General features: G+C 38.3%; 1 protein-coding gene across 21 annotated transcripts in view; it reads left to right on the top strand.

Moving 5' to 3' along the window:
- Tenm3 (teneurin transmembrane protein 3) overlaps nt 1-23300 on the top strand; it is a 2467413-nt gene that overhangs the window by 2434205 nt on the left and 9908 nt on the right. For all 21 annotated transcript variants that reach the window (XM_063234704.1, XM_063234707.1, XM_063234699.1 and 18 more), the window contains 3 exons: nt 11507-11682; nt 13220-13455; nt 21272-21568. In XM_063234704.1, coding sequence (XP_063090774.1) covers nt 11507-11682; nt 13220-13455; nt 21272-21568 — 709 coding nt within the window. The remainder of the gene's footprint in view (nt 1-11506; nt 11683-13219; nt 13456-21271; nt 21569-23300) is intronic.

Raw genomic sequence — 23300 nt, 5'->3', positions numbered from 1 at the left:
TCTCTCTTTACTTAGGACTCCTCATACCACACCATTCCTAGATTTTAAGCAGGGTATCTCAGAGAGCCTCCGTAGCTGCTGCTATCTATCCGCCATGTTCTTCCGGAAGTCCCAACTTGAGATTCTTAATAGTCACCATTAAAATAAGCAGGTGACTCTTTAGATCAAATACAGTCGTTTTTTAGCACAAGAGTCTTCATTTGAAAAAGTAGACTTAGTAGCAATTTCTTTTACTTGTAGTTGTCATGTCACTATTGTGATTCAGTAGGGAAGTGATTGACATCTTTGCACTTGCTGGTGCACTAGGATGGAGTAACAGGAAAGAAATAGTAGATATCAGATGTTTTATAGCTCAACTTTGAAAGCACTGAGCTAGACTAATATGTCTCACGACCTAAACAATTATTGCTGATTATCTCCTCTTGCGTTGACTTGATGGACAAAAAAAGGAGATCAGCTAGCCCACAGGGTCGCTTTGTGTGATCATGACACTGTGGTAGGCCTGGTTCCATGTGTTAGTCTTCAAGGACTGTTCGTACGGATCTTCATATCACTTAAAAGCAATTGACACAGCTAATGTTATTCCAGAGAGACTGAAAAGATCTCTTATTATTTAAAAAGGTCATAACCAGAATGAAACCACCATTCTTACACTTGAATGCACACAAAAACAAATCCAATGTATTGAATTGGACAATAGAATAAATAATTTAGTGGTAAATGGCATTTCACAGTACTCTGCCTGCCTATTCGCCTAAAATACAAACTAGACATATCTAGAAGCTCTTCTGTCTGGTTGAAGAATACAACATGAAAATAAGCTATGAGTTTCTGGCCGATATGTACATGCATTACAGCAGGTTACTAGCAGTTTTGGGTCTTGGGACTTAGAATATTTGGACCTTTGAATATTTGCAGTATTTGTAGAGCTGACTCTGTGATCTTTTGTGAGCTATATTCAGATTCACAGAGCAAATAAATGAGTTTCAGCTTTTACCCATTTATGCAGGTATATATGGCTCTCTAGTTTCTCATTTGTGTGCTTTATTGTCCCTCATTCAAGCTTTGCAATTTCAGAATGAGCTTCTGAATCATTTCTTTATAATGAACTTAACTCTGTGCCCATAGCAAATCACAACTCCCACCAGCATCCATTCTGATACCCTGGAATAAATGGGAGCATGGGAAAAAGGACCTCAGAGGAAAGAGAGGCAGTGTGACTAGTACTTGTGCTACCCTGAGGACACTTAAATTCCTATAGTGTACGGAAAGCACAGATAAGGCAGGAAAACTCACTGATAATTATCCCAGGTTACAAAAGATGAGCCCATTGTTTTTAAAAGTCAAACATGCTTAAAAGTTCAACAGCTGTGCTATCCTGTGTTCTCCTTCTATATGCACCTCTGAAGTAGCTTCTGATGTGAGAAAAGCTACAGAGGTACCTTCCAGGGCTCAACACTGGGAGGGTAGTCTCTCCTTTGAAAGGCATCTGAATCCAACCCTAAAAACTCAAAACACTGAAACCATGAATCATTGTTATTCCTCCCAAAATACATTAAATGCTTTAAAAAACTAAGTCCCTTAAAAAAAACTAAGCCCCTTATTTTATAAACTTGTAGCTAAAACTGGTGTTTAGTTCTCCTTTATTTTCATATGTATGAGATTTTATCAGCAGGTCGCTTAAAATCACAGAAAAATTCTAAGGTTGATTTCTACATTTTTGCTATTTTAATTGCTTAATAATTTTGACTTAAATTTTTAAGTAAAATGCTCTCTGGGATATCAGTAAAAAAATATGTAGGCAGTTGAATAAAGTAGCTGCTATATATTTGAAACACTAACCAATTAAGATAATTTTATTGAATTAACTTATTGCAATTCCCTTCTGCAATAAGATCTGTGTAGAGTCAAAGGAAAAAATAAAATAAGGAAAATATATATTACCACACACACACACTATATATATAAAAGCTGAGAAGTCAGATTTTCTCGGTTTGGCCTTGGAATTTATCAAGAGTTGCAAGACCATATTAACTCTTCCAGTGTGTTCCAGTTAACAAGCTAGTATTTTAGATGTGCTAAATTGCTCTGTGATGGTGCGCTAAATGCAACTTCCAAGAGTCAAATTCCTTCTCTAAACTGATTACATTTAACTTTCTAAATTAGTAGATCTTACATTAGCCTCCTGTCTGTGTACATCAAGAGTTTACCTTACAAAATGATTACCAAGTGTTTTACCCTGAGGCTAATTTATATATGCTTGTCACATAAAGTGATTTAGAAGGGAAAAAAAGATTTACACATTGACAACCAGCACACAAGAAATTTTTATTTTTATAAAAGTCTAAAAAATGTGTCATATTTCTGGCTCATTCCGAGGATATCAAAATAAAAGCCACTCTAGTGTCCTGTTACCCTAATTCCTCAGCCTCGTGTGGGGTATTCCATCCAGAGTGAGCCCCTGCCTATGTTCCCAGTTCCTGGAGTGGTTTCCAATGGCCTGGAGATTGCAATTGTCACTCCGTTTGGACACTGCATTCCTCTTTTCCTCTAAATTTCTCCCAGGTTGGGGAAAGAAATCTAAGAAAAAGATAAGATGTTTGGGTGTCCTGTCCACAGGCTTCAAGTCTGTCAGCCTCCTCACTCAGCATTCTTCCCATCTGTCGCCACCACCAAGTCTCATAAACACAACCATTTCCACTCGCCAAGCCAGTTTTCCATAAAGGGGCGCATGGTATATACCTGTAATCTCAGGATTTTAGGAACCTGAGACAGAAAACTCAGGCGTTCTAGGAAATTGTTATAATGTAGAGGAGCAAAATTGTTGAGCATATAACTATTCCTAGAGAAACCAGAAAATATTGAAGATGACCAATCCTTAATCCTTAAAATCTAACAGAAGGTCAGCATTATTTATAATTCAGAGCTTGTGAGAGAGGTTATACCCAGGAGTTTCTCTTCACTTACATATGTGTGTGCATATTCAATTAAAGATTAGTTCGTTTATGCTTTATTAATTAAGTGAAAAGTCCTATTTTTAACATAATTTTTAAGGCATAACTCATTCTTCTTAACACAGAGATATTCCCACAGGCTTGGTTAGTCCCATATGGGATGGTCCAGGCAGCACCAGTACCCTGGGACACAGGTTTTTCCAGAAGCAGGTACGCCACCTAAAGGAAAATGGAAGGCTGTTAGGTGCTGCATTGTAAGGGCAAATTGATTAACAAAATATTACATTATTTCAAATGTCTTAGGCTTCAGGAAGTTGGGAATTTTAACTGTGTGCTTTGGGCATCATGCATTTCCTATTTACCCACTAGTATCCCAGCTATTTATCCACTCATGCACTCATGCCTTCAGTCCACATGTTCCAGGTGGTACCTTAGTTGCTGGAGGATGCAGAGCAGAAGGACACGTCCCTGCTTTCAAGGACCTCAGAGTCTCACTGGAGAGGCAAGATAAATAAATGACTGAAAGAAAGGTAACACAGAGGGTTACCCAGTATGCTGCATGGGCACAAAGGGGCCTGATCCATAGTCGACTGAGGCTTGGGGACAGGGATGTTGCAATAAACACTACCCAAGAGAAGTTAGTTTTAAGTTCAGTTTCAAAGGTGTGAAAAAATGTTAGTAAGAAGCAGTTAAGAGTTCCAGGCCAAAGGAAAATGCACAGTAGGATTTAGAAGAAACATGCAGCTTAGAATAACAAGAGCATGAAGTGTACGTGGGGCACGGAATGGCTAGAGGGAGAGGTGGAGGGGATCTCAAGTAGAGTTTACATTTGTCCTGTGGAGTTGGGCCTCCCCGGAACCTCCATCCTGAGTGTATAGGACTTAACTACAGGAGTTTAACCGGGAAGCAATACAGTCAACCCAAGGACTGTACAAGGATGGATTAAAGCAGAAGGTTTGGGGGAGGGTGTTAGGAGCCAGGGACTCTAAGTAAGAAACAAAGGACTGGACCTGGGACACACACTGAGATAACAGGAAACAGAGTAGATTGATTATCAGGAGACGAGTATCATGATGACTAATTACAGCGTCTGAAGGAGAGAACAGATCTCTGCTGAGTCCCTGATTTCCCAGTTTAGGTGGAGAAGTGAATAAGGAAATAATGAGGGTTAGCATGCCTGTTAGAAGCAAGTTAGAAATAAAGAGTTTCAAGTTTAGAAACTACAAATTTGAGTTTCCCATAGTGTAGTCATACATGTGGTTACAAAAAATGCTGGATAGAACTAGGGAGAAGCCAATTCTAGAGAATGGGGATATGAGAGATGTTTAGAGAATTAAAAGTTGAGAATGTGAAAGAGACCATCCTCTTTGAGGAAAAAAAGTATAGAATTAACAAGCAGTGGGAGGAAAATGTGAGTCATGAAGTATATAGACTGAAGTTTCCTGTGGCTTTCTATTTAAGGCAATGACTATTAGTAGTTGAGTCCACTCTGCTACTGGATTCTGTGTCCCTTAGTTTTTGAAACCTTCAAATTTGCCTCCCTCCAGATTCTCTTTTAATGTTTGTGAATAGGCAGTGTTATCATTTGAACATTCTTTCATTTTAGGTTCCAAATTTATACACCACTGCTTTTGTTTTTCCTCCTTATTCTTTGCTGTTCACCCTAGTTTTCTAGTTCATTGACTTTCCATTCATTCCTTGATACTGCTACCTTTCTGTATTGTACATGTTCTTTTTTTTTTCCTAAGAAGCTGTATAGGTTGACTGGAAAAGGCTTCCAAGTAAACTGAAATCATGGGCTCCTTTTCTGATTTTGTCACTCCACATTGTGACCTAGTCAACTTATAGTGCCTCTCTGGACTTTTGTGCCCACCATTATAAAACAAAAAGCTTCTTCATAACTAAAAAACTTAGCTTATTAAAAAATCTGTCAGTCTGCCGTGTCTCCTCAACTTCTCACAGGCCCCCATCATACTTAATGACAGCTCACCTAGAATACTTTGAGCCTCTCAGATCACTGCTTCTGTATGTTCTGACTTAGATGCTTTGGGCTCAAATCCTGTGAATTTCAGGCTAAGTGTTACCATTTTGTTGGTCCTTTCTGATGTAGTAATGATCGTGTAAGGAAAGAGGCACTGGGTCCCTTTTCTGGAATGCAATCCTCTGAAAGCACAGGTCAGAATCTGCCCCGTCAGGCAGATCTTCTAATGAAATGCAACAGTGGCAAAGAAATTTACATTGATATTAGCCACTCTCTTCCATTCAATTTCCAATCCTTTCTAATCAAAATGCTTTTGGAACTTGAGACAGAAATCATATAAAATAACATCCTTTTGTCTTTCATCTTTTATACTCTCCCTGTTATTTTTGATAATGCATAGGTAGTTGTGAAATGAGTATCGAATGATCCCATGGTCGTGGAGTTGGTGAGTTGCTGTACTTAGCTCAGTGATGGAAGCATTTTGCATTCCCTATCCAGAACTCAACTTTTGAGGATTTCTTAATGGTAACTTTGCTACTAAATTCAAAGAAATTATAATTTGTCTATGAGATAACTATTAAAAATATTGAAGTAGACAGTCTTTGATATCAGTGTTATAAATCACAGTTACCTTGTTAGGATTCCAAATCAGCCCACCATTGACACACATTGTTCTGTTTCTGCTGTTTATACACATCTTTCACCAGAAATGAGGATCAAGGAATGAGTTACAGAAAATGTTTCTGATAAGGTTAGTAATTTGGTTGTACGTTACCACGATGAGAGATAAGTTGTTACTACAAATTAGCATTGTGGAAAAAGAATTGCCATAGCAGATGGCAACATTGAGCAGTGTTTTTGTTTTTGCTAGCTGTTAATCTATGAAAGAAAATTTAAGGAACTCTTTTAAATGGAAGGAAAGTTTCCTTGTATAAGGAGGATAGTGAAAAGGGAACCAAGTCTTTCATAGAAGAGCTTGCTAGAAGTTAAGTTTGAAATCAAAGCCACTTATTAACTCCCAGAGCTGGGTGTTGGGGTGACACTGGGAGGTGAGAAAGGGCCAGTCGTGACTGCACATGAGCATTTACTCCATGTGGACACCTCAGCCTGTTCCCAGACCGAGCTCGGCTACTGTCTTGCCAACAGGCTTAGCTAAGACTGTAAAAAGCAGTCAGGTTGGTAGGTTAATGTTAACTGTTAGCTGGCTCTCGTGCTCTCTTCTGTAAGTGAATTAACAGAAGGTTGGAGGAGAGTATTACCAATGTCCCGTGAGGAAATACAGAAGGATCTCTTCTTATAGACAGACCAGGTCAGTGTCAGGCTACTTTGTAGACCAATAACCAGCAAGAGGACAAAGGCCACATCATTCCTGCATGTATTTCTCTAAAGTCTTACTGTAGTTTACACATATTTTTCCCAAAAGCAGAAGATAATTTTAAAAGCACAGCATTTGGTTAAAGAGGCCACGTTATGGGGGCTCACTGAACACAATAAATCCTGCTGTCCAATTCTAAAGAAAGTTTTCAAAAACTGCACATTATTTCCACTTGAATAAATTTATAGAACCAATAGTCTGTTGACATAGGGTTGGTAGCAGTCTAAGTGAGTCAGTTTTTCTCTCAGTTGAGGTACTATTGGAGATGCTTAAGTAGATAAGTATAATTGTGTTTGAGAAGATTAATGTGGTACCAGTAAGTATGTAGAGGCAGGTAGACCAGTTGTAAAAATTTAAGAGTAGCTCCTGGAATGGAAAAATAAATATCTGAGAGATATTATAAAGGAAAAATTAAGAATTTGGAATTTCTGTGTACAAAGAGAAGAGAGAGAAAATGTCACATAATTTGAGTACATTTGAGTACACACATGAGCACATTTTCAACCAAGAATGAGGCCACAATTCTCTGTGGCTTTCGTTAATAATCCCACTGCTTAAGGAAACTTAAAAAGAGATTTTAAAATATCCCACAAAGGCTAAAACAGCAAATGTAGGCAAAAATGCAATCAAAATTAAAGACAAACAAATAGATAATCATCAAATAAGGGCATCCCATTAGTGAAAGAGCAGAAGGTCACAAAAGGCCTGAGGGAGACTTTTCCAACAAGAGCCTTTTGTGGAGAGGGGGTCAGGAGGGAGCAGAAAAGAATGTGCCGTGTGATGAATTTGGAGTATGAGGCTAAGACCAGAGGAGTGGAATGGAGAGCAAGAAGTTGATGTTACATCCAAATTCCCTAGAGCTTACTGCACTGTAAATTCACAAGGCTAACAAAACTACGTCTCTGATATACAAGGAGGGCAAGACTAGTTCATCACTGAGGCCAAGTAACAAACATTGAGTTGAAACACAAAGTTGCACATAGGCAGAGGGCGTGCCCAGCAGCACCCAGTCTGATGGGAAGGTCTCTCAGCACCTGGGCTTACGTGTTCCAGAGAACAGCTATTTCCTGGTGGATCATTTGTTGAGGTAAAGAATGGTTAGTCCATTTCTAGTAATACCAAAAATCATCTTCAATGACAATTTTTTTCGCATTTGTCATTCATACATCTTTCTTTTTCATTTCTGTTCACAAAAACACTAATCTGTGAAAAAGTTTTCCCCTAACCCTATGCTGAAATGGAAAAAAAATGATGATGATAATTTTTTATAAAGCTTTTGTTAGATGAGTTCTAGCAAAACAACCCAAAATATAGTCCTTCGGCATGCTGAGTACTTTGAAATAAATAGGAAAAGCCTGAGAAGCAAGTTCTCTCTGACCTTCTCCTACTTTTCTCTCTTCTTCCCCTATTTCTCCTAGAAACAAGTCACAGAAATTTGAATTCCTTATCCCCCGAGGGAGAGTTACAAAAACTAAAGCGCCTCTCCACATAAAACCTAAATGCGTTACTGTCTGTTCTACCTTCCTAAAAGTAGGGCATGCTACCCTCATTCCAAAAGCATCCAGCCCCTTACCCAGCAGAGGTGGGCTGGAGAAATGAGGCTGCAGAGCATGACAGAGAAAAATGGGAACCAGAGGACCTGGCTTTACACCATTCACTGCCCCCACCCACTAAGTCTGTCACCCTTCGTTGTACCTGTTTTGTCCAATGACGTGTCTACTTAGCTATCATTTTTCATCCTAAAAATATCTAGCATCCCCTGAGTCTCTGTGTCTTCATTTTCAGAGATTCCCATGTCACACATACACACAGAGAGAAAAACATTGACTAAATAAATTTGCTATGCTTTGTTCTCACTATCCTGTTGTCAGCCATGACCCTTGTGATAGCTTTCTACTCTGTTCTTTTAAAGAACTGTCCTTTGCCCTCAAATTAGGTCCTTTCTACCTTCAGTATATATGATTGGTCTTTCTTTGTAAATGGGGGGGTATTAATAAATGATAATCTTTTTATTCAAAAATCTTACATTGGTTCCTAATTATTTTTTCCTGGTTTGTAAAATTGACAGATCTGGGAGATGCTCACTGCCTGGCCTGTCACTCTATTTTGGACTTCTATGATTCAAACCTTTAATCAGCTCCCCATCATCCTCAGTATTAAGCCTGCTCAAGGCCTCTGTCTGCCATACAATTCCCCTAAGGTCCTCATCTGGCCCTTGTACCTTCACTGCTCCACACTTTGTCTTCACTGTTTTCCTGCCTGGGCTCAATCTGTCTAAACTCTGCATCCGTTCCAAACCTGGCGCCAGTCTCCACTAAGTAAGGCTATTTCCTAGCTCCCCTAAGGTAAAAGCATCTCTCTGCACTGTAATTGCTCCGGTGATCTGTAGTGCTCATGGGTCACCTGAGTTTTTTCTGTAGTTATTGTTTTGATGTTGAAGATTATACATAGGACCCCTTGTTGGTTTTGGTCTTGAAGATTATACATAGGACCCCTGAGCGACACCCCAGGCCTGGGACACTAAAAGCCCAGAATCTTAACTTGCACTTAAAGGTTGTTCAGAAACTGACTGGTTAGGAAGAAGCCTTCAGGGTCCCCATCCCATCACAGCTTACCTGGCCTTGCTGTAGCAGACACTTCAGCCCTATTAAAGCCTTAACTGAGACTCGGCTGCTCCTTGGAAGGCACACATGCAGACTCCAGGGCTAAACTGTTAAGCTGGACCACTAAGATGCCAGTTTATCCCTGTGTCATTCTAACTGTACTACCAACAAAGATTACTTGTATTTTTATTTCCTAAAGAACCAAAGGCTAATAGGTTATAGTCTGAGTGCTCAGCATCCTGAGCTGTATCTCAGCATCCTGTGATACAAAAATGCCTGCCCAGCAGGAAGTGGGAAGTGTGGCAAGCCAATGAAAGCACCAAGTCAGAGGTTGCGGAAATGCTTTCTACAGGAGAAAGGTGAAGTCTCTACTTGAGATTGAATGAGTTTGGAAAATATAAACCAGCGAAAGGGCAGGTCAGTGGCAGCAGTAAGAATGAATCAGCAAGCTGCTGGCAAGTAGTATCATATATATAAAGTAGAGTTCTCAACTTTAAATCAGGCAGTGTGATTTACAATGGGCCTGGGGTCAAATGCTTAACATTTCCAGGGATGTCCCATTCATGAGGTCCAATGAGAGCCTGATAAAGTGGCTTAACCATATCACATTTTCTTTTCTCCATCTGTAAAATGGGGGAGGGGCAGTGAAGTACAAAGGAATCTTTTGTATGGTAGCATTCAAAATGATGTCAGTTTTTTTAACCCAATTACATGTTCTTAATATTATCCTATGAGAAGTATAATGTGATAAAAGAATTCTATCAAATTTAAAATTGAACTGTAATCTGATACATCAAAAATTCTGAAAATCTGTTTCACTGCATAAATAAACCTATGCATGCCTGCTTCTTCAAGAGCATTAATGGCTTCCAGAAAGAAATGACAGCAATAAACTGTGTTGGATTTCTTTCATTTAAGCCTTAATCTGCTCAGGGCATTTGGGCTGGTGGGGAGGGAAGGACGTTGGCTTTGTTTCTTTAGCTCTGCCTTTTATGAGTCCAAGCAATGATTACACTAATGGTGCTTTTGCTTACTCTGTCTGTCTCTCACTACTCCCTCCCGAGTCCCAGTTCCTGCCGCTGGCTAAGCGGTATGGCAAGTTGTCAGACCACATCAGTCAGGCCTGTGATCCAACTGATACTGTCCCCTCTGAATTATTGGGATCGGCTAAGCACGGGCAGTGAACAGACCGTCTCTCACCTTCCTCCTCTCTTCCTTCGGCTCTCCGCCATGACATTGCCCTTTCCAAAGGTTCTCCCACTTTATTAGCTAGAATCTTCTCCTAATTACTAATCACATTTTTTCAAAGCAAATTTGTTATAGCCTAAAAACTCTTTACCCGTTTATTCCAAAATATCACTTAAGTACTTTTTTCTGTCCTGTATTCTCATATTGTTCCATATTTACAATTATCATGATTCTGTCACACATTCCCTCTCCTGGTAACTTTTCCCTTTCTCGAATAACATCCATTTTCCACTAACTCTGCTTCCAGGCTAATTTTAAGTAGAACATATTTCTAGTCTCTATTAAACTTAGAAGTTCTTACTAAAGTATCTACCTGAAAATTAACCTTAAGTTTTTCATTAAAAGCTTTACAGGGGTTTGTTTGTTTGTTTTAAATTCAGACAACACAATCATTTTTGAAATTTTCTCCAGTCCTGCCACAAATTGAAATGTCACAGAAATTCAATTCTTAGGTCAAATGTTGTATCTATAATGCATATTTATAAGCATAGGACAGCTTTTACAATATATGTTAACATTTAAATGAAAAGTTCGTCATATTTCTATGCTAAAAGAGAGTAAACATAATAAAACAGCAAATAATCATGAAATGTCAGAAAAGATTGCATTTCATTTCAGTAAACACAATAAATCATTGTTTGAGATAACACTCATTCTTAAAATATTAGTATAAACAAGATAAGTTATCGCTATCATTCAAGCTTACCATTATAAAGTATGTCAATCATTGAGAAATAAGGAAGTCTGCCGTGCTGTGATTATATCTCATTGGTACAGCACTTGCGTATGTGTAAAAGGCCCTAAGGTTCCATCCCCAGGGCCATAAAAAAAATCTTTAAAATCCTTTATTTTATTAATTTGTTGAAGATGTTTCATGATAGTAAAATAATATTTTACATATGCAAATGATATATAATGTTTTTAGAAGTTATATAATACGTATTGCACTGTTTTAGAGGATGTAAGTTGATAAGGCTTTAAAAACTCATAACCGTAAATTAAATCTACTTTGTGGAAGACATGGAAGAATACTAAGGAATTTAATATCAGCAAATATGTTCCCTTTGAAACAGTAAATTAGAGTGCAGGAGGATTTTGGTCACACTTCAAAGAATAATGTGCTGAGATGGAGAGCTGTTTTGTTTACTCTTGCTCTCACCGGTGAGGTGTTTCTGTGTTAAACAGGCTTTTGATTACTTCAAAGCATGTTTGAAGTCCTCCTGCATATCTCATGCACAAAGACAAATATGCCTCCAAATTGTGCAGCTGATAATGTGGTACCTTATATTTATAAGAGAAGCCTGCAGATTCCTATTAAACATCACTTGATTCCTCCTTTATGTAGCTATGACAGTGAAGGTCGTCTGACAAACGTCACATTTCCAACTGGAGTAGTCACAAGCCTCCATGGGGACATGGACAGGGCTATCACAGTGGACATTGAGTCATCCAGCCGAGAAGAGGACGTCAGCATTACTTCAAACTTGTCCTCAATTGATTCTTTCTATACTATGGTTCAAGGTAAATATAAAATTTTAAATTGAACATTTCTAAATGCCTCTAGCACCTAAATAGAATATGGCAACCTTGAGATGAAGCAGAAAAGATGTGAAAACAGAAACTTTTAGAGCAGTGATGAAATAACTTAGCCCCTTAAAAAAAAGTAAGTTAGCCCTATGTGTTAAATATATATATATATATATATATATTCCATTCACATAGTGTACAAATACTGTTAACCTGAAAATAATGTTATTTCCATTCTTATTTAATAAAGCAACTGCTTCCAAATCTTCACAGACCATTTTTGAGTCATGTAAGATTTCTCCAGAACATATCCTGTCCTCTACTGTCTGAAAAGACTTCATCATAATACAGTATTTGAATCTACATGTGATAGAAATGTTATCTCAAATCCCAAGTACCCATTTCTGTAATATCCAGGTTTTCCCTTTTGTTTTTTTAACCTAGTCTATGGACATATGTATTATATCCACTATCTATGATGGAACCTCCTGTCATAGTCCTTTTTAAACTAGTCTTCAACAAAGCCTGTTTATAGTAACATTTGTAATCATGAGGTCACAACTCAGAATAATTATAAATCTGTGTTAAACATCTTTCACTTTTTTTTTTTACCTGTTCTATTAAGGGATCTGTAATCATCTAAAGGTATTATTTCTTGAATTCATGTCTTCAGTACTTCCAAATAGTACTAAATATTCCAAAATTTTAAGTTGAGAGTAGCCTACAATATGAGAGAGATTTTGGTTTTACTTTTACTTAATTATCTTATTTATGTAGACATGCTGGAGATGGAACCCAGGGCCTTGTACATGCTAGGTAACCACAATACTACTTAGTTATACCCCTAGGCTGAGAGAGTTCGTTTTGGTTTTAATTTTTATATATAGCTTTTTAAAACAGAGTTTAGCCCAGACTGGTCTCCAACTCACTGCAGTCCTCCTGCTTCAGCCTCCAGAAAGCTTGGATTATAGTTGTGCATTATCACGCCCAGCTCAAAGAAAGTTTTTTGGTACAAAATATTAGATGGCTCCCTTTTTTAAAATCTCATTTTCAGAAGAGAATATATCACTTTATGTTTTTGATAGTCAAGTTATAGGTAATCTTTCAAAAGGTCTTGACAAAAAATAAAGGAGTGAGTGTAATATTGAGGGGACCCTTCTAAAACCTTGGAGGTGGGGACATAAGCCTCTGGAAAGATCACATGCTTGACTTTTTACAAACTATTTGCTACACATGGAGGCTTAGCCATCATTTTATCAAACAAATTTTAAAAAGGAAACCTATTAAATTTGAGAAAGACTTTAATTCCCCAAAGTCTGTCCTAAAGTCTATCCTAAGCCAAACGTGTGACAGCATACAATGCCAGGAATCAAGGCTGTTTTGTTACTCTCTAAGAAGATACTGAGTACTCCGTGTTTGTTTTTATAAGTGGGATTCTGTTGAAGTTTTAGAAATTTACATTATTTCAATGCACAACAAGCCAAATATTCAATCCACATGAAATAGCCTATGTTCTCTGCTGGCTTTTCAGATCAATTAAGGAACAGCTACCAGATTGGTTATGATGGCTCACTTAGAATAATCTCTGCCAGTGGTCTGGATTCACACTACCAAACAGAGCCCCATGTTCTGGCCGGCACTGCGAATCCAACAGTGGCCAAAAGAAACATGACTCTTCCTGGTGAGAATGGTCAAAACTTGGTGGAATGGAGATTCCGGAAAGAACAAGCCCAAGGAAAAGTCAATGTGTTTGGTCGAAAGCTTCGGGTGAGTTCACTGTTGGAGAGTAGTGGAGACTGTCTAGTCCCCGTGTTGTGTGATGGCCTGTCCATGATGGCAGGACTCATCTGCCACCTTCATTTGCCTCCTTGATTGTGAGTGTGGCTGCCTCAAAGAGTGAGATGAAACATCCATCAGCCTGTTAGGACTGTTCATAGTAAGAATCACCTACTTCAGAAATAGCTGAATAATTAAAAATAAATGCTTCCCTGGCAAATCAGGGAGTTACACGTAATACAGTCCCAACTAGCCTGGAAATCAACTGATTCTTGGTTTACTGAGGTTATTTTAATAATCTTAAGGTTTTTCTTTACCCAACTGGGTTATGGGTGATGGCTTCTTAGTGTGGAAATGAGGATGAATAAGAATTGCCTGGCCACTGACAGGTGAACTATTCCTTTGCATTCTCAGTATTTTAAACAACACTTTGGACACACAGTAAGACTACCAGTCTCAGAAAGTAACTGCTGCCTCTCTACTGTTGATGGAAAACCCTAACTTCCATTACTTTTTATGAGAAATGTATTATTTCTCACTATCCTAGTGTAATTGAGCTTTGCAAAATGTTCTCTGCATTTATTTGTTAGGTATTTTTTTTTCTATTGCTTTACATTATGGACCAAATATATCTAGAAAGCAAGCTGTGATTTATGTTGTTGTTTGGCAAAGACAGTGTAGATTAAATACTGAAACATAGGTTGCAAGAAATCACCTTCAGCCACAGTAAACTGAATCTGATTCATTCCTTATATTAGCAAACAAATTTTAGTCTATCAGGTAGATGTACATAATTTTTCCTAACATTGCTTTGCTTGCCATTTAAAAAAATTACTTAAAATCAAGGAATGAGAACAAAACATAGAGCTTACCATTAATGTCCTTTTTCTGCACTACAAATGGCTAAATTATTACCCAAATAGGCCCACATTATTTACGTTGCCAATCCTTCAGGGTAAGAAACAGCAACTAAATATTGCTTCTGGCTGCTTCCAAAAAATAGAAATGAAGTAAAAAAGGATCAGTGGATCAAACACAGACTGTATCCAACTTACAGTATATATTCTGACTCTACTTCAATTGCAAGACAGGGTCTGGGACTTTAAATATATGGTTTCTGGAACTAGCACTGTATGTTCCTACCTCATCCATTCCCAGGCTGTCACCTGATGCCCAGGTGCAGGTCCTCCCTAGATCCACTTTGGCAGGCTACTGCTAAAGGAGGCTAGAGGGAGGGCAGGTCATTCAGAGGACTGAGAAGGAAACACAACAGGACACTAGAAATGGAAGTAGGACTGGGGTAAAAGGTAAAGCCAAGCTCTGGAAAACAAGCCTCATGCCTCTTTCTGATCACTCTCAGGCGGTCATGTAACATTGCCAGAGTGAACTACAGCCTCTTGCCTTGTCCACTCCTGAACCTAGGAAGCACTGGTGCCTTCGTCGTCGTCAAATGCTGCCACTTCTTGCTTCCTCCTGGGCTCTGTTTCCCTGGCCATTATGAAGTAAAAGTTGTTCACAGGCTTAATTCTGCCTGTCCCATGAAGCAAGGATAGTATGCACACACACATGGACAGACACACACATGCATTCTCAGACATGGGCTCAGTAGGACACAAACACACTGCTCATATCTGTGTTCTCACCATACATACCAAAGACAGAGTGCTTAACTAGAAGTCAGAAAATACAGGTTCTCGGTTAGGTTCCACTTTTTCTAACAGTATGAGAAAATCATAACATCTCTGAATCTTTATTTCCTTTGTATATCATGATAACTATGTTAGGGGATAGATTATATATTACCTAGATATACAACATTATGCTACGTATGATATCCATAACTATATTGCACTACTTCTTTTTTACACAATTGTTAAAAGAATCAGTGTGAAAATACTTTGAAAATAAAAGACATTTATACATTCCTTAACCTTAACCTTAACCTTAACCTTAACCTTTTAACCTAGAGACTTTCAACCACATGTAAACATTGAATATTTCTACCCACACAACAGATGCCTAGAAAACAGCTGTTCAGTGCACTGGGAAGGAAATCACCAGAGAAGAGAAGGAAGTGGGGGAAAGACTTGGTCCACAAGCTGACCACATAGCATATTGCTTGCTGTTCTTTGAGATAAGTTATGTCTCCGTGCACCTCCAGTCCTTGTACCACTAGTTTTTGAGTAAAAAAGAAATTAGGCATAAAAGAAATTAGAGTTGGGGAAAAGAGAAAGAACCCAGTGTGAAGCCTGATTCTAAACAAAGAAAGTCTCTTTTTTAAGGGAAGAGGGGACTCTTACACAGGCATGGGTGTTAGTTTCTCCCTTTCTAAATAGCAGAACCACAATGCCTCAGCAAGACATTTCAAAAAATATACTATTTTAAATGGCCCGTGCAGTGATACTGAAAGATTTCCAGCTGATACGTGTGATTGTTCTAGAGACAATGCCAAGATCACAAGGGGGTTTCTTACTTTCATAAGATTGGATGTGCCAGCTCTGACTGCTAATTTCATTCCTCTGTGGATTCCAGGAGAGGAATTCTAGGGAGAAAGTGAGGCTATGAAAGGCTGGTCTGAGGACTGAACCGGTCGTCTGCCAGAATAGGGAAGAGAAGAACAGGCAGGTACGCCTGTAGCCACACATGACCTGAATAAGCCGGAAAAGCCATTTATATCCCCCCTTTTCTGAGACCAAAAGCATCTCCTCTCCTACCTCTCATTGTTTCCTAGCAGAAACTTCTTTTCATTTTCAAGTTTTTGACCTAAATTTAGCTATGTGCCTGACACTTGGAAGACTCAAATATTTTTTTCAGTGAATGAAACAATGAGGAAAGCCAGACCTTCCTAAGGCAAGCGTGGGGTCTGCAGAGGCTTGATTGCTGTAAACGAGCTAATGCTAGATTTCACAGATAAAACATGTAGATTAAACATTATACAAAAGTGTGTGGATAAAAGAAAAAAAGGTTTAAAGACAAGAATTAGAAAGATAAAGCTATATAAGAATTTAGCAACAAAATGCATTTTTTGTGAAACATTACATTAGGGAAAAAAAATAAATAACAGCAGGAAATGACAGGTACATAAATTCTTGATAGAGATGTAGAAAAGCATAGTTCAATAAAACTAATTTTTAATAAAGCTAATTCTATAACTTACTAGTAGCTAAAATTACCAATAAGTACATAATTTATTGTATAGCAATTGTCTTTGTCTAATAATAATTGGTAAATAGCTCTAATTATTATCAGTGATTTTTATGGACTCTCGAAGCAACCATCAGTTACCAAAAAAAAATTAAAGCATTCTAATAATGAAACTTATCTCCTAAACCTACCTACAATTCAGATGCCTAAAGAAGGAATTTTAATGAACCATTTACAAGAAATTCTCAGAATTTGAAAGCTACCAGTATGTTTGAAGGCATACTACACATGACAGCACTTGGGTCTTACCGTGCCCATCGCATTTGGGTGATATTTTAACGGGGTGGCTCAGCCTGGAGTGGAATCACACAGGCCGCAAAACCATGACGGGTGCGGCAGAGGCACCAACAGCAAGTTGGTGATCCAGCAGGGACACAAGCTTAGTATTATCACCAAGCATGCTGGGTGACAACACCAGCCCCTTTTCACTCCCCTCCATAACATTTTGAATGAACAAATAACTCCATGGTAATCACACCTCTTTGAGAAAACTGTTTGATGTCATGATTCCTTTTTTTTTTTTTTTTTTAAGAATTTGGAGGGGAAATTGTAACTGTCCCCTACCCAATTTCAAAGGGACATTGCGTGATTATACTTACAATCACGCAGACATAATCTTTGGAGATTTTTCATGCTTAAAAGGAATATAGTACAACACAAAAGAATTCATGGTGATCTGCTATCCATATACAATATTTCAATTCAATTTTTGATGATTGGACATCATTTCTCTGGTATATGTATACATATATATGGTAATAATGATCTAAGATTTTTATCTTTAGATTTATTCAATTTAATTAGTTATTTTATAATTTAATATATATATTTTTTAAGCCAGTCAAATTTAGCAGTGGGGGGGTGGAATATATTTATTTTTAAAAGATGATGGGGTACAGAATGCTGCTGGTGCTTTATGACTATAAAACCAAAAAACTCAGAAAGTTACTATGATTTCTAAAAGGTATGTGAAGCAGGACAGTGTCTTAGCTTGACTGTTCCTTGACTGTCACACTTTGTTTACAATATCAAAAGCAGAAAACCTGGGCATATTTGGAAGGAATTTGAAAAAAGGGAGGTCTGTTAGTATCCTTTGAAATTTTGCAGATTGAATAACAGCACTGGTTTCTGGAAATAATAAGAATGGTTAAAACCTTGGCTTGTGTTAGAAATGTGGGAAAAAGCATTCCAAAAACAAATGTATTACTTCAGTTTAAGGGTACACAAAAGGCTCTGCATGCATACAGTATTTGTCTAGATAAAAGAAGAATTAAAGCATCTATCCCACTGTTTGGTCTCACAATGCTCCCAGATGGTTCCAAATAGTGACATGTTTGGTATAGATACAGGGCAACAGTGATACAGTTGTTCATCTGGAGGTTTTGGCATCATGCCGCTGTAGTCACAAACCAACGCACCAAATCAGAAGTCAGCAGCAGGATAGAGAGTGAAGAGATGGGTTCTGGGCCTTTTGACCCTTGGCTGAGAGCAAGCAGTCATACCTGATCTGCAGCCCAGATTCTTTTACTCTTCCCAGATGCAATGGTCTGTAGAGATAAAAGAGAGTGAGGAAAGCGGTAAGAATGGCAACATACACTAAAATCGAAGCAAGGTAAAATAGACAGCAATAACAGAGGCAGCACTGGGAACGCCACAGTGTTTCGTGGTTATTCCCATCGCAAGGACGAAAAACAAGAGGACAAACTGAATGTTCAGAGGGATTTACTTCCAAACACAACCCAAGGCACCCCAGCACCCTAATGCAACCATTTAAATATGCAAAACCTCTTCTTTTCTTGCAGATTTTACTTTTGTTAATACATGTTTGCAGTACCTGGTGACCGTACTCCTTGTGTAGATTTGGTTGATACAAGTACATGACACATCCTTCTCCTTTCATCCCCGTCCCTTTCCCTCTTCCCCTCTCCCTCCATCTCTTGGTCCCCTTGCCATTTGCTAACAGTCCATCTTCCTCTGTCCTGTTATTTCTACAGATGACTCAAGTTTAGCCTTCCTTATGACCAAGTAGTACTCTGTATATGTTCGCATTTGATTCTGCCGGTATTAAGTTAATTTGATAGGGAATCCTTTCTTCAGACTTTAGAAAAGACAGGGGGAAAAGGTATGAAAGAACAGAATTGGAAGAGATGGAGGTAGAGCTTCTGCAAATGGTGAGGGGATCAAGAAATGCAAGGGAGGGGTGAAAAAAGAGTTAAGATACGTAGAGTACATGTACCAACTTCCCACAAATCACTGTGTACTCTAAGGTACTAATGAAAGTGAAAGAAAATTTTAAAAAGAAAGAAAAGATATTGTAACAGCTAGTAGCTTCTTCCAAGTACATAAAGCAGTCTGCAACTGAAACCCATGGAGTTTCACAAAATTCACATGAAGCAGAGAGCAACTTACACGCAGACATTTCTGCATGGGATAATGGAAGCTCAAAAAGCCTCCAGCCAGCTGGTCAGAATCCAATAAAACTGACTGACAGACAAAGCCTAAGGGATCTCTTTATTTATAGATGGACAAAACAGACACAGATGGGTGAAAAGCCCAAAGGCAGGCTACTCCTAACCCCTGACAGGTTTGAAGATCAGGTTTTTTATCTACTGAGTTTCTCCCCCAAGACTGTCTCTGTCTGTCTTTCCACGCACCATACCTGCTCTAATACACAAGTTTCAGGCCTCTACTCTCTCTCTTTTTTTGTAAATTGATTCTTTGAAGGTTTTTTACCCCACCACTGTTTGTTTGTTTGTTTGTTTTGTACCAAGGATCGAATTCATAACCTTGCGCTTGCCAGGCAGGTGCTTACACTACTGAGCTAAATCCCTAGCCCAACACTGTTTCTTTTTAACTTACAATGTTACATTTCTATGGACATTTCAAAGTACTCCCCTTGAACAACTAATTGGAAAAGTTTAAACTCTTTATTTTTGCATGTGATATTTATCGATTATCAATGTTTTATCAATGCAAAAATTAGTTCATCCCAGATTTATACAAGTATACATATTACATATGTACATACACATATATATTCATATAAATACAGATGAACAGTAAATGTGTGTGTGTAATAGCTTTATTTCTTAGTTTCTGTTCTATTGCTATGACAGTATACCTGAGACGGAGTAATTTATAAAGGTAAAAGGTATATTTTGGCTCCAGGTTCTGAAAAATCTAAGACCACGATGCCAGCATCTGCTCAGCCTCTGGTGAGAGCCTTGTGGCAGAAAGTGAAAGGGCAAATGGGCACAATTGGAAGGGGACAAAGGAGCTAACACAGTTTTTAATAATTTGCTGTCAGGAAAATGAATCCAGTGTCATGGGAACGAATCCAGTCTGTTTAGAAAGACATCCTTCTTAAAAGCTTTACCTTGCAATACCACTATATGGGCAACCAAATTTCAACCTGAATTCTGACAAGGACAAACTACATGCAAAGGATAGCACATACATATAAAACTAATCAGCTGAAGCTGTCAATTTTAAAGTTCTAGTTAAGACATGATCATGTAAAATTAAGGCTTTCCTTTTAATTTTTAACAATCCATGAAGCTAATGAGCATTTTCATATTTATAAGCCACATCCCCACAAAAGTGCTATAGAGAAGAAAGAATGAATCGCTCATGATACCTGCCCTTCAGGGTTCACAGTCTACAAACTGCAGACTATTTGTAAAGCAGAACTGAATCAGGACCTCATTCCCACTGCAAAAACAAGTGCCATGTGTGTGTGCTTTGAATCATAGACAGGAACACTCAGACTTAGTTGAGGATTCTGGACATGGCATACAGCCACACAGAGTCCCTATTTGAGCAATCTGATGCTAGCTTTGTAAATTAAGTACAATATTCAAACCACGCGTATATGATAGTGAAAGACTCTGAAGTCCCTGCCAGTTAACCAGATGTTATCAAAAGCAAACAGCATTCCAGACCACTGTGACTTTCCAGCAGTGGGCCAAAGCAATGATCATGTTTGTAACCTCCTGCTATTTAAACTCATTAATAATTTACAGTAATGTGGTTCCAACTTCTACTTAACTGCTCTTCTAAGGGTTAGAGTCACATTTACCACTGTGTTTTATTTAATGTAATCATGATTAATTTTTAAGCAATTATTTTCCATTGTCTTTTTAAGGGAGAAGCTTTGAGTAATTTACACAGGTGTCGTGTTTATCACCCTCGGATCTGCTTTAAGAAAACTTTAAAACAAATACATTTTGGTATTTTTCTTATTGGTTGCTTTAGTTTGCAAAGTGTAATTTAAAAGGTTTTGAAAAAATGCCAACCTGTCTTTTCTGTTTAATAAAACCTTAAAAAAACAACTAATCGGGCTGGGGATATAGCTCAGTTGGCACAGTGCCGGCCTGGCAAGCACAAGGTCAAGAGTTGGATTCCAACCACCACCAAAAAAAAAAAAAAAAGCCAGTTCATCTGCTACCTTGCTCTTGTACCCAAGAAGTTGTTAAATTAATTTACTGACGAGAATAAATTTTCATAAATGGTGTTTAAACAATACTGGGGGCTCAGAAGAGTAATAAGTTACTTCTATTGAAATAATATGATTTATTTTATCATCTCATTTGTATGGTAACAGGTTAATGGCAGAAACCTCCTTTCAGTGGACTTTGATAGAACAACAAAGACAGAAAAGATCTATGATGACCATCGTAAATTTCTTCTAAGGATCGCCTATGACACATCAGGGCACCCAACTCTCTGGCTGCCAAGCAGCAAGCTGATGGCCGTCAATGTCACCTATTCATCCACAGGTCAAATTGCCAGCATCCAGCGAGGAACTACAAGTGAAAAAGTAGATTATGATGGACAGGGGAGAATTGTATCCCGAGTCTTTGCTGACGGTAAAACATGGAGTTACACATACTTAGAAAAGGTATGCCTGCACGCTGAGGTTGGAAATAGGAAAGAGATGATTAGCATTCTTCAGCAATCACCTTGAGCACTACGAGGGAAAAAAAGACCTGCAGCATATGACAGAGTCCCATTTATTATTCTAAGTATCAATATGGCAGTCACAGTAATACAGTAATGATGAATTTCTGCATTAGCGAAGTAGATTCTCCTTAGTTAAGTTCTACTATCTGAGACCCTTTTAAGTGATTTATGCTGTAAACAAACAAGCAATAACACTATCCACCTGCCAAGCTTACACACTGACAACATTCGCAAATTACACCTTGAGCTGGTAAGTCATTTGTAAATAATTTCTGTGCTGGTTCTTTCATTTAAGAAAGAGCCTTACATTAGCACAGTTAAAGCTGTCAGATTTTTGTTGTTCCTGGCATAGCTTCAATACAACCATAAAAAGCATGTAGGTCTATTTATGCATTATTAACTCAAAGAAGCTATTTTCTTAGAAAGCTATGCCTTCAGATACTTTGTGATATCTTTCCATTTTTCAGCATATAATAGATAAGCACTGGAGTTGAGGCTTTTTCCCATTCCCAAGAATATATACAATTCCAGAAGTGGAGTCTTAGAGTTAGTCACACAGGTATAAAATGCTAAGCTGTATGATATATGGCTTGGTATTGACTAGGGTCAGGAGGAGGGAAAAAAGATAGAAAGAAAAGGGGAAAAAATGATCTCCCTGAATTTTTTTCTGAAGAAATATAATCCACCAAAAAGCATATTCATGTGTGTGTGTCATTTGCCTTTGAGACAAATATTACCACGAGAAAATGATTGAGTCTGAAGTTCTTACACATCTCAAAGTACTCTGCTACCAATTTCACAGCAGCCTTAAGTTACAAACTCAACTCTTAACAGTTACTGCCTCCACCTTTCCATATATAAAAATGACACAGAGTAACTCTTCCAAAAAGTCATCCAAAAAGTCTCATGCACATCATTGCTATGCTCACTGCTCACAATCTTATTCTTCACTAGAGGTGCTCTGCAGAATGCCTCAGTCTAAACCTAATTCCACCCTGTGACCCACCCAGTGCATACATACAAAGACCAGTCCTCCTGAGAACCAGTTTCAAATTGAAAGCTCATTGTGGGATATAACCCAATTTTAGTTAAGGATCCTCTTAGCCAGTCCCTCCTCTGGAAACCCACCTGTCTCCTCTCCTTAGAAGCGACTTGCCCTTACACCCAGGAGCCAGGCCTGTTAGATGACAAGCTCCCTCCATACCAAGCATTCTACTGTCAAATGGCTATTCATAGAGACCATAGAGTAAGCCCTTACACATACCTTTCTAGTGATAAATCCTGACACATGGCAGATACTTTACCCTCCAACCTAAGTAGCCCCCAGGCAGTTTTCAAGTGAGACAGGAACAGATTGGAACAGTTTTATAATTTAAGTACATTTCAGGGAAAAGTAATAAAAATTTAAGTACCCAGACCCCCCAAAAAAAATTGATAGTAGCTATTATAAGGTGGCTGGAAAATATTTAAAGGGAGCCAAGGAATGTATCATTGATAAGAGCTGCTGTCAAAATAAAAGGCAGGGGCTGGGGATTTAGCTCAGCGGCATAAGTGCCTGCCTTGCAAGCAGGCAGTCGCGAGTTCGATCCCCGGTACCGATAAAAAAAGAAAAAGACAAAAAAAAAAAATTTAAAAAAAATAAAAGGCAGGAACTGAGGTCACCTTCATGC

Source organism: Cavia porcellus, unplaced genomic scaffold (assembly GCF_034190915.1).
Source record: "Cavia porcellus strain 051 isolate PalLab524CR breed Dunkin Hartley unplaced genomic scaffold, mCavPor4.1 scaffold_24, whole genome shotgun sequence".
NCBI lineage: Eukaryota > Metazoa > Chordata > Mammalia > Rodentia > Caviidae > Cavia > Cavia porcellus.
Note: the sequence above shows the minus strand (reverse complement) of the source record. Positions and strands in the feature narration are given on the sequence as shown.